Below are 11,972 nucleotides of genomic sequence, written 5' to 3'. Positions count from 1 at the left end.
CTTCACTTTGGAATGAGGGTTGGTAAAAATTAATGAGATATTTTTATGTAAAAATCCAATGAATAAACCATCAAATAATTGTTGTGTTTTAAACCAAAACAAACAAATCAATCTTTCATCAACTCTATCAATTATAGGTATATAGTGTGTGTAAAATCCATTAGCTAGTTTAATAATTTGCATGCATGGCTCCAATTACTATACTTTATTTATTATATATATCCATATATATGAATGTATATATATGTTAGCTAGCTATTAAGAATAGAATATAACAAGTGGAAGGTGGTGGAATCTTAGGCCAAGAAAAAAAAAAGGGAAAAATTAAGAAGAAGAAAGTGTATAAGAGGTGTGGGAAAAGATGATTCTTGTTGGAATATAAACAAAAACATTAGGTGGAGAAGTTAATTAAAAAAGAAAAGAAAGAAGAGAAAGAAAAGAAGAAAAAAAGTAGATAGAAATTAAAGGGCAGAATATAAGGGTTAGTGTTGGGAAAGTTGAAGACATGAAAGAGACAAAAATCACTGTGCTTTAATTCCACGCTTCCATTCTTTGCTTTTCCCACAAACACCATTTTATTTATTTCACAATCCAACCTGTTTTTCCAACATCTTCATCCCCACATACCCATCTAATAATAAAACCAACCTTTTAACTTTAATATTATACAAAATCAACACGAAAAAGGCAAAGATCGATATATAGATATACGTTGTTCACTTAAAATGTATTAGGAGTCATGTTCATGTACAGAGAAAGAACAAATGTTTTCGTAATAAAATACGACACTACTAGATTAGAGAGTTTATATAATTGCACTTGTTCACTAAACCTTAACATCAAAAGGATATATAACTACATATGCTAAATTATGAAAACTAAAGAGCTTTCACCCAAATGAATTCAATGCATTTCAACTGTGTGTCTATCGACATAAGCATTTGTGTCACTAAAACTTTAGTTTAGAACGTTTAGATTTTTTTTTTCTATTTTCTTTGATAATATGTAAAGTGAGAGAGATTCAAACCTCTAACTTTAAGATCGATAACATACACATTTTTATGTTAGTTGTGAGTTATGTTCATGCGTCGGCAATGATGGAAGTATTTTATAGTTGTATATATCCTTAAATTTGTAATAGTTGAATTAATTCTTGATTAAGTATAAATATATATTGGTTGGTTTGTGTGATGACTTGATATAATTTGTAGTTTAAAACACATTTTTTTGGTCCTTACTAATTTATTTTCTCTATCTGCATAGGTCAGAAATTTCATTCATTTTTAATCATATTTTTCATGTTATAGGAATTAAATTATTATAAATTTTAAAATAGAAGAAGGATTGAACGTTACTGTGAGTATTTAGAAACAAAGAATGTATCTTCATTCTAGTTTAGATCATTTATCGTTTGGGACGATTGTGTGATGAGTTCATTTCGATACGAGTAGATTTAACCCTTTGTAATGATTTAATTCATGAATTTGTGTTATTATGTTACAATATAAATAGATATCTCACGACATTACATTTCAACTTAATTAACGAATTTTTTTTCTCGGCGACAATAATAGTTTAAAGTTTTTATATTATTGCATGACCACTCAAGTAGAAACATGAAATTATTTAAAAAGCTAACCTAAAATTAAAACATAAACCCTAGGTGGTTTTTTTGGCCATTTGCTTTCTGTCTTGACTTTGGTTTTAGCTTATTCTCTGCCCTTTTTCAATTCTCTTCAACACACTTGCAAGTTTGTAAATGGCTTTACTTAATTCAGTTTATGCCACAATAATTTTAATTAACTAGGAACAAAATATGAAATAATTAAAGACAACTTATACCTAGTTTTAACTCAACACATTTATCTTTGATTTTGACCTTTTTAAGGGTCAAAAGTTAAAAAATTCTGTCTATGTTGAATATTAAAAAAAAAAAAAGAAAGAAAGAAAAGAAAAACCCTATATGTTAAAAAAGATGGTTGATTTTTTCTAGTTCATAGCAAAAAATTGACTTTTTTTACCCATGAAACAAAGAAAATTATAGAATGAGAAAACTAGGGTTTTGTAAAAAATTAAAGAGGATCGGAAAAATTCATAGTTATGATTATTTAACCATATAATCATGATTTAGGGCAAAATCGAGTGGAGGGTCATCATTTTCTCGTCGGGATTCCAAAATTCATAACTTTTTAGTCGAGAATATTGTAAATATAAGACACTTTAACCAATTGAGCTATGCTTCAATTACGATATCATTCTCTTTGTATTCGTGTCTATTCTTTCAACTCTATTTCAGTCAAATTTCATAAATTTCGAGTTAGAATATTTGTATGGTAACAACATGATCTATTATTAACATTAGTAACATATATAACTAGTTGATTAATTAGTTTGATGTGTACATATTATAAAAGTGGACCAAGAAATTCTATTGTTTTAGGGATTGGAGTGGACAGAATTTTAAGATTACATTTTTTGGCTTAATTACTGGTTTAGGGTTTGATTGAATCATCCATCTTTTAAACAGTAATTAGTCAAAGATATTGGGTATGTTATAATGATCAAAGGTCAATGGATATGTGTTGTTATCAATATGATTATTGATTTTTAATTTCACCAAAAGTAATTATAAGTTAAACATTATTTTATATAATAGAAAAAAGAAATTAATTTGAAGAATTTTGTACTCGAAATAGATAATTTAAACCTATTATACTTCAATTATTCCCATGAGACAAATATATGTTGAAAAAACAATAGAATCATTATACCTTATATTCATCAAAATAATTAACTCAAATAATGAATGAATTCCTATAGATCGTATTACGAACATTTGCTTAATCATTTCCATATTAAAGATTTGCTAATCTTAGAATTAGCTTAATTATATGCACAAAAACCCTAAACTCTAATCATTGACATATGAAAACCCTACTTTTTACATTTATTCTTACAAAATTGAAATAGATGTATATAGATAGCATTAATTAAGAAAGGAAACAAAAAGAAAAAAAGAATTTATTATTGTTAATTACCAAACATAATGTAGGACCTAAGTTAATGAAAATAATTATTTAAAAAATTAGATATGAACCCCAAATTCCTTATATTTACCCTTCAAAACCTTCCTCTTCTCCACACACACTAAAAAATCTCTTCAAACAAATCATCAAAAAAAGAAAGGAAAAAAAAACAACAACAACAACAACAATAATAATGGCAAATCCCCAAGTTTCTCTTACAAAATCTCTCATTGTGATTCCAAAAACCTCAAACCCTCCAAAATTTTTGGAGCTATCAAATCTAGATAGGCAGTGTCCATTACATATGTACCTTATTTTCTTCTATAACCCTTCTTCTATTTGCACAAACTCATCACTTGATTTAGTGTTCAACAAATTGAAGATAGGTTTAGAAGAAACCTTGTCGATTTGGTCCCCAGCGGCCGGTCGGTTGGACCGAAACCCTAACGATGGCAAGCTGAATCTCCGGTGCGATAACCGCGGTGCAATTCTAGTTCAAGCAATCACAAATGTGAAGATTTCAGAACTTGGAGATCTCTCAAATTATAATGACTTCTTTGAGAAGTTGGTTCAGAAGCCTGTTTTGAATGGCAATTTTTCTGAATTCCCTTTGGTTGTGGCTCAGGTGAGAAGCTGATCATCTCTTTTTATTGAAAACAAAAGTTTTTCTTTTTCTTTATTTCTTTCTTTTGGGTAAGAAATTAAAAGTTCAATGAATCAAACAATAATCAAACAAAATCTTTCTTTGATTATCGTTATTATCATTGTTCAAACACTAGGTTTATTATTACAATTTTCAAATATAATAAAATTGACTAAAATATATACAAAAATATAGCAAATATTTTGTTGTCTTTTTTAAAATTTAGGGTTTGGGGAAGAATTTGGTTGGTTTCATATATATATATATATAAAAGAAGATTTGATTATTGCATGGGACAAAGAAACAAAAAGATGAAGAAATTGAAAAGCTGTTTGGTTTAAGACAGCGTTTATGTTGAGTCTTTATAGGGCAAAGAAGACAATTAGCTTTGGATTACACAATCAAAAATACATTCCCACACACTCTGTAAAGTTCATTTTATTTTTCTTCATATCCATTATTCTAATTAATCTCAAACCACCAAAAAAAAAAAGTTCATTTTAAATATTGATTTTTTACAAAGTTAAAATCTCTCTATACTCGAGAAAATTTAGAATTTAGAATTAGAGAAGTAGAAACAAACAGAGGTAGAGATATTTGAATATGAGGTAGAACTAAAGTTCATTTGAGTTTTGTATATATATAAAAGTAATTAACTACTATGGATAATTTTGCTTCACTCTTGTGATCTATATAATTATTAATCTTTTCTTAAAAATTAAGATACTAATTAATCTTTGATTATATATAACTTTTAAGCATGCATTTTAAATTGCTTTTAATGTGGATACACAACCCTTTCAATCACAAAACAACAAATAAAAGATTATCAAACTATAATTGAAGGATAGATAGAAAGATAGAGTGATCAGTTGTGCAAAGATGAGTACAAATTTTCATAAAAGTAGTAATTTTTAGCGTATTAATCTCTTGTACAAATTTCAGAACTTGATTTGAGTTTTTAAAACACGAGCAAAAGAAAATGTAGAAAACAATCTTTCAAATCGTCGAGATTAATAAAAAAAATTACACGATTCTGAAAAAGCTTAGAGACGAAACTTATAATCGGAAACGAGCAGTTCTAAAAGACAAGAAATGATGCTAATTATGATCATTTGTGTGATTAAAATCAAGTAGGTGACGAGATTTGGATGTGGAGGATATGCAATAGGAACAGGAATAAGCCATTCACTATTTGATGGACCAGCTGCATATGACTTTCTAAGTGCATGGGCAACAAACTCAGCCATTTTCAAGGACGACAATTATAAGATGCAAACAATCAGTCCGGTTCATGAGAGAGGGAGGCTTTTGACGGGTACTGTTGCAAATCGGTGCTCGGGGACAGTGGCGATCGATCATTTGTATAAGTTGATAATGCAAAGTGCAATGGGGAATGAGGAAGTAGGGAGAAAAGAGTATGTTTGTAGAACATTTAGAGTGAGTAAAGAGATGATCGAGAGGTTGAAGATGAATGCTTTGGGGGAAATCAATGGTGGTGCTTTTGCTTGTTCTTCATTTGATCTTATTGCCGCTCATCTATGGAAGGTATATTATACTTAATTATCAAATTACTAACCTCTTTAATTTTGTTTTTATGTTAAAATATCATTTCCCTTACTTTAAGACTTATATAAACATTTTTAGTACAATAAGGATAGGGAGATTCAAATAAAATTGAAAGGAAATTTTAATCATGTGAGCGAGTAAATTTTGAGAGTTTTCTTTTGGTAAACTTTTTGTTAAAATTAGTGGACTAACATAACGAGGTTGAAAGATTTGTAATTTGAACTTTTGATTCGATGACATTTAAAGTCTACGATAAAAATCGATTAAGTTTTGAAAACACAATTGAAAATTTATTATTTTCTTTGATAGGAAATAAAATCTTAAAGAAGCTTTCTTAGGGCAAGTGGAAATTATCTTTTACTATCTAACAAAATAAACTATAATCCATAAGAAAATGAAATTACTATTTGCTTTTTTTTTTTTTTAACGTTTACTTCCTTTTGTTTTTCTTGTTAATAATTTGGCAATTTATGATTGAATTTCAGTTGTTTTGTAAATTGATTGAACCAATGATTTATTACTAATCTTCAAATAATCTGACAAGGTATTAATTAGGTTAAAGATTTGATAAAATTAAGATTTCCCTAACATTTTCATATTATTGTATTAATACCTATATTTACTGTTTAGTTAAACACTTATATAAACATTTTTTTTTTTATAAAAAGTGGAATAATCGAACCAACATCTGTTTTCGCACGACAACGGTTTAAGATAACAAGGGCTGAAAATATTTTCAAATATGTAGATGTTATAGTCTATCATTGAAAAACACCAATACATATCCATGTCTATTGCTGACGTTTCACTTGCTATATTTGGAAAAAAGCCTTATATAAAATGTTTGAAAGATATTGTCTTGTGTGTATAGGCCAGGACCAAGGCTCTATCTGTGAGCAAAGAAAAGATGGTATGCTTACAATTTGCAGTGGACGCCAGGAACAAACTCATGCCTCCTCTCCCTAAAGGCTTCAGCGGCAATGCCTTTGTGCTCGCTTCGGTAGCCTTAACTGCTAAACAATTGGACGAAGAAAGCTACAAAACAATAATTGAAATGATTCAAAAGGCCAAGTCTCGAGTTGATAACGATTACATCAATGCATACCAACAAGGCCTTGAAGGACCTCAGGCTTCACTTCCTCCTCTCAAGGAGCTCACTGTTGTATCAGATTGGACCAGAATGCCATTCCACAAGATTCAGTTCTTACATGGAGAAGCTGCCTATGCATCTCCATTGAAGCCACCAATCCTTGAGGTCGCTTACTTTCTGCAGAACCCCACAGATGGCCAGGCGATCGATGTTCACGTCCCTTTGCTTGAACATACTTTCGATGCTTTCTCTTCCTACTTCTTGACCAGGATGCAGTAAGCTTCAAAGTTACTTTTCTTCTTCAAGGTTTCTTTATTTTAGGATATCCCTCTAGTAATTAAGCTTCAAAGTTTGAATAGCACAAGGGTTTTGTTCATTACAGAACAAATGGTCAAAAAGTACTAAGAAGAAAAATGTCATTCCTGCATAGAATAAGAGAGAGGGCAAGCTTTTCTGGTCTAATCAGTGTCTAACATTCAGATGGGTGTTGTAATAATTTCCATCTAATCTAAAATAGATATCGTTCCGAGTGTCAAATTAAAACACAACAAATCACACCGTGTAGTGAAGCAAAATCATTACCCATATGAATTACAATGTACAATTGTTGGCCAACATCAATAGTAATAAACAGTCATGGAATCAAAACGAAACAGAGGCTTCCTTGTGTATTTCTGCTTTATCAACCAGAAAAACAGAATATGTAGGAAGCTAAATAAGAACATGGTCAGAGAGCTAAACCTGAAGGCACTAAATACATTAAAATCTGCTTGAGGCAAAACTAGAAAACACTGGCTCCGTTTCGAGGATTCTTTCTTCGGGTAGACTGGCTTCACATGCATGTTCCAATGGGATAGTTATCACATCCAAACTCTCCTTCCAATAATTTTCCATCATCTTGTTCCTGCATAGTATCAAAATCTGTCTGTAAGTTCCCACTATATTGTTAAAGAGAAGAAATAGCAAACTAAGCTCAGATGAAAATAACATCGACAGTACATGTTTTGGTCAACACCAAAAATGGAAGGGAAAAGAAATGAATCCCTAAACCCTACCTTATAGGCTAACATTCCCATTTTGTAAAACATTCTCTCGGTTTCTAACTTGTCCAACTCACAATTTCGTTACTATCCCTCCTTAAGCATGTGCCATTGAACAGAGGGTTATTGGGTTTGTGAGAAGTTTTTGGTTTTTATCTTCTTCCCACTATCAGGAGTTTCGGTAATTAGTCAAGGCGCTGTACATATGGAAACAACTCTCATCTCCGTTTTTTTTCTTTTGCTTTTCTGTTCTTTCCTTTCTACTTGAACAACAGGAGATTGGATTACTTGCTGAGGTCGTTGCTCTGGATTGCATAATTTGATAGGAATAAGGGAAAGGAAGTTTTTTTTCCTTATATTAGACAATATTAAGGCATAAAACCAATAATCCCTTCCCTAGCACTTAGGTATACTTTTCTAAATAGAAATGTTATCCTTTCTACTTGAAGAAGGTAAAATATGAGAATTGGATATTGAGGTAGAGGTATCATATCAAATGGGAAAGAATAACAAGTTCAGTAGATACAATTGCAATTCGCGAAAGGGGAAAGAAATTGCCAGATACTGGGGGGAAGGAGTTATAGCTCTTTCTATCTTTCAGCACCATCACTAAGCCTTGAGGACCAAAGCTTAGTAACTAAAGCCTAAAAACTAGGCGACACAGTAAGAAGACAAAAAGAAAAGATGTTACCTGTTTCATCATTGCACATGCTATGTCTTCCAAGGAGCCACAGTTGCTCGATGAAAATCTGGATTGCATCTTTTGCTGATGATCATACAGGTACCCTTGTTTCAACATGAGTGATGTCTCCATGGTTGATTTCTTGAGTCGATCATGTTCCACCATTGCATGATCAAGAACATTTGCTTGAGCAGTCACATTAAAATCCTTGCTACCAGAGAAGATTGCATTAGGATTTTCCAAACGCTTGGACAAAGTCTCTGCAGCACCATTCACTGGAATCAAAGAATTAGACGAGCTACACGCCATAGTTGTGTGGTAATAGGCATCCTCTTTATGATCATTCCAATCCTGAACAGGAACCTTTGATATCATTTGATCAAATCTGTTGCTAGTTGTAGCTGCTTGACGTTGAGAATCTATTCTCGATTCATGGGACTGAGTAGATAATGAAGTTATAGAAGATATGTCAGAAAGACAATTTCCTATATGCAATGCACTGGTAGTATTATCTCTCAACTGCCCATGGTAGGAAGTAGCAACATTAGAAAGGTTGCCAGATGGAATTGTATTCAAGTGCACCCTAGATGAATGAACAGCGTTTGACCAATTGTCACCAGTGCATCTAACATTATCTAATGAAGGACGTGAGCTATCTGAATTTGAAGATACTACCGCAATAGAAGACTGAGTTCCAAATTTTCTACCACCATTCACTTCATGATGCTGGACTTCTGGAATCGAGGAATCATTAGTTAATCCTAAAAGAGGATTACTTAGAGTACTGGAAGACATGTTTCCATTTGGGAGGCCAATGGAAGCAGGAAATACTGTTCGTTCATCAAAAGCAGAAGAGAGATTGTCCACGTGAGTCCCATGCTTAACATGTTGGAGTTGATCAAGTTCTGATGGCTCAGGCATTCCACGGAAAATATTCCCACTGCGGTTTCCAGAAAGCACGATTGGATGAAAGGTAGACTGATCATTGCTAGAATTGCTCAAATTACCCAGTTGGACTGTTCCCGGGGAAGAAAGGCCATGCATACCCATACAAGCAGGCGTATTCAATCGACCGAACATCCCAGTGGTTGGGATAGATCTATATGAAGTGTTTGGAAACTGTGGAGGTCCAGTCAAAGAGTGGAAATTCCCAATTCCGCCAAGGGAACCAATTCTCAAATAAGAAGGATCTGCGCTGCTCAATGCAGTCACCATATTAGCTTGCTGGTTTGCCACACAGCTGATCCTCTTTAGATAAAGCCTGTATTTCTGTGACCCATAGAACTAGAGTTAGGCTTCAAAAAGTAACGATTGACATGATAATCAAATCACCGGACAATTACCTGGAGATGGCTAGCTACATTTTCTCGTGTGAGCTTTTCAACATTCATCAAGTCCAAAATCTTTTTAGGCACTGCCTCTGTATCCAGAAAGAGATTAGACAGGAAGAACTATTAGGGAAAGAAACCAACATAACAATAGATAGATTTACAATTTAATAAGAAATCACATTCTGAAGTTAACAAATGGTGCATCAATTATGACTTATCAATACTATATTCTGAAGCTAAAAATAACCGATAATAATAGGCAAAGGGGCAATCTAGTAATCCAATTCTCATTCTTTCAAAGGGGATGTTTGGAACTGGAAGTTCTGACTAAAGAAATTTACTTTAGCTCATAACATTTTGTTTGAACCTTCTTTGCCCCAACAGAAAGAGAGAGGGAGAGAGAGGATGAGAACTCACTGTCTATGCCCAACTGGTTAACTGCATTTACAAACTTCCTATGTAGCTCCACAGACCAAACAACACGAGGCTTCTTCTGGGTTGATGAGTCATCATTATCTTGCCCATAGTCCTGGTCATCATCTTCATTATAGTTCTGGTCCTTCCTCTTTTTATTAAATTTCCCATTTAGATCTGCTGATTCTTCACCATTCTCAGAATCAGGCCTGTCCTGATTGCCAGAATTCATTCGGTCCTTTGGATCAAATTTCTTTCTCCTGATTACATGCTGCCAAATGTTCTTTAGCTCCTCAATGCGAACAGGCTTCAACAAGTAATCACACGCTCCATGAGTAATTCCTTTCATCACAAGTTTGGGATCTCCATTTGCAGAGAGCACTAAGGACACATTGACAGATCAAATTGAAACAAACAAGCGATTAATATCCTGTAGTTTTACCTTAAATTTGAAATGAAACTAAAGTATAAAAGTACAGAATATAGTAAGAAAACTTCATACATTTTTCCTAAGTAGCCAAGCTTTAAAATAGAGATCTAATAAACTTAGAAAATTTTAAATTTCATAATTTATCTCTTCAAAATAGACCTTCGAAATTTTCATAGAAATGCTCCAAGGTATGAAAAGAGGGGCAAAGGTGGCAAGATGAAGTTTGGTAGGGCTGTTCAAGACTTACTAATGACAGGCAGGTCCATCTCCAGCCCAACAAGCTCTAGCAGCTTAAATCCATCCATGTCAGGCATGTGGACATCACTGATAACCACATCAAACTTGTTCTTGTTTTCTCTCAGCAACTTGAGTGCCATAACAGCCTGATTAGTTGTAGTGACTGCAAGATCCAACGAAAACAATTAACTTACATTTGATGAAGTCTTCAAAGTACAAATAAATCATTCAACCTATAGACCAACAAAGGAAAAAATCCAGAAATACTGCAGGCTTGGTAAAGATCAGAAGAAATGATTGATGAGCATTGAATCTAAAACATTAATTACTTAACAAGATTCAGAAACTAGACAATTCCATCTAAAGAAATGGTATGCACCATGTATAAATGCAACCAATACATGAAAATCCCAGAACCTAAAAGAGCAATCGAGTATGTAATGACACTCAATAACTAAACTGAATGAGAACAAATCGTATGACAGAGAGAATTTAAGAGCCAATTTCATGCAACACATAAAAGGAAAATCCAACAACAGGATATTATAATAAAAGTATGTTGGAATAAGAAGGGAATCCAAAACGCTCCAAAATTAAAGTTCAATATCACCCTTATTCCCTTGCATTCAATCAAGTCAATGGATCGAATAATTTGACAACCCAAGAAGCAACAAAGCAAAGATCTCACCAGAATGACCAGTAAAAATTAAAAAAATAGAGAGACACAATCTTAACAAACAGAATCATTAAACAGGCAAGTCGAACGGAATACAAAGAAACAAAAGGGCAAAAAACAGAGGAGGGGGGCATACCATGATACTGGCATCGACGAAGCAAAGTCTCCAAGATCAAAAGACAAGTGGGATCATCGTCAACAGCAAGAACACGCATTCCAGTGGGAAATTGGTCAACTGGGTCTTCGAGTCTAGGCTCAACCGTCATCGTTAACAGTTCTAAGAGGCAAAAACTTGGATTGGGGTAAGGTCTTGGGGCGATTGAGGAAGACCCAGATGAAAAAAAAAAGAAGAAGAAGAAGAAAAAAAAAAGGGGGATATGAGTGATATTAAGAGATGGGATTGAAGGAAAGAGATTGAAAATTGGGTAATTGAGGAAGTTTGTGTGAAGGAAAAGAGAGAAAAGATGAAATGGGGGAATGGAATCTGAGATTATCTACGGACAGGGAGGAGAGAGAGAGGAGAGCAAAGGAGAGTTTTGCTGAAAATGGAACCTCTCACTCTCACACTCTGCTTTCAATGAGGATGCGAAAAGAAATGGAATTTCGTTTCTGCGATTTGGAATTCCGGCGCGTGTCTTATACGCCGACTAGGGGTTGACCCAACTAAACTTTTATTTTTATTTTTATTTTTTGATCACATTAAAATTATTCCCTTTCTTTTTTTTTTTTTTTTTAACATTATTCCTAATCTTATCTTACAAGATCTAATTGATGGTATTAAGTGTATAATTTCCAAGATTTTGAATCTTATTTACGCCTCCACTATAAGGATAA

General features: G+C 33.0%; 2 protein-coding genes across 2 annotated transcripts; one reads left to right on the top strand and one right to left on the bottom strand.

Moving 5' to 3' along the window:
* Positions 1–3,156: 3,156 nt before the first annotated feature.
* On the top strand, positions 3,157–6,880 carry LOC103493765 (brassinosteroid-related acyltransferase 1). The gene is made up of 3 exons (XM_008454647.3): positions 3,157–3,651; positions 4,807–5,217; positions 6,110–6,880. The coding sequence occupies exons 1-3, from the start codon at positions 3,220–3,222 to the stop codon at positions 6,605–6,607; spliced, it is 1,341 nt and encodes a 446-aa protein (XP_008452869.2). The 5' UTR covers positions 3,157–3,219; the 3' UTR covers positions 6,608–6,880.
* Positions 6,881–6,890: 10 nt separating this feature from the next.
* LOC103493766 (two-component response regulator ARR12-like) lies at positions 6,891–11,728 on the bottom strand. Its single transcript, XM_008454648.3, has 6 exons — positions 11,275–11,728; positions 10,473–10,625; positions 9,799–10,176; positions 9,394–9,470; positions 8,060–9,319; positions 6,891–7,232 (listed from the first exon to the last, which is right to left on the bottom strand). Exons 1-6 carry the CDS (start codon positions 11,402–11,404, stop codon positions 7,161–7,163), a joined length of 2,070 nt encoding a protein of 689 aa, XP_008452870.1. The 5' UTR covers positions 11,405–11,728; the 3' UTR covers positions 6,891–7,160.
* Between the last annotated feature and the right edge of the window lie 244 nt (positions 11,729–11,972).

The sequence above is a fragment of the Cucumis melo genome, chromosome 7, assembly GCF_025177605.1.
Source record: "Cucumis melo cultivar AY chromosome 7, USDA_Cmelo_AY_1.0, whole genome shotgun sequence".
In the NCBI taxonomy this organism is placed as follows: Eukaryota; Viridiplantae; Streptophyta; class Magnoliopsida; order Cucurbitales; family Cucurbitaceae; genus Cucumis; species Cucumis melo.
Note: the sequence above shows the minus strand (reverse complement) of the source record. Positions and strands in the feature narration are given on the sequence as shown.

Coding starts and splice junctions, on each gene's coding strand:
- LOC103493766 (XM_008454648.3), bottom strand. CDS start 11,404: ATGACGGTTGAGCCTAGACTCGAAGACCCAGTTGACCAATTTCCCACT. Junction 10,626..11,274: donor TCGTCGATGCCAGTATCATG/GTATGCCCCCCT, acceptor TGGATCTTGCAG/TCACTACAACTAATCAGGCT. Junction 9,320..9,393: donor ATGTAGCTAGCCATCTCCAG/GTAATTGTCCGG, acceptor TATGGGTCACAG/AAATACAGGCTTTATCTAAA.
- LOC103493765 (XM_008454647.3), top strand. CDS start 3,220: ATGGCAAATCCCCAAGTTTCTCTTACAAAATCTCTCATTGTGATTCCA. Junction 3,652..4,806: donor TCCCTTTGGTTGTGGCTCAG/GTGAGAAGCTGA, acceptor AAAATCAAGTAG/GTGACGAGATTTGGATGTGG. Junction 5,218..6,109: donor TTGCCGCTCATCTATGGAAG/GTATATTATACT, acceptor TTGTGTGTATAG/GCCAGGACCAAGGCTCTATC.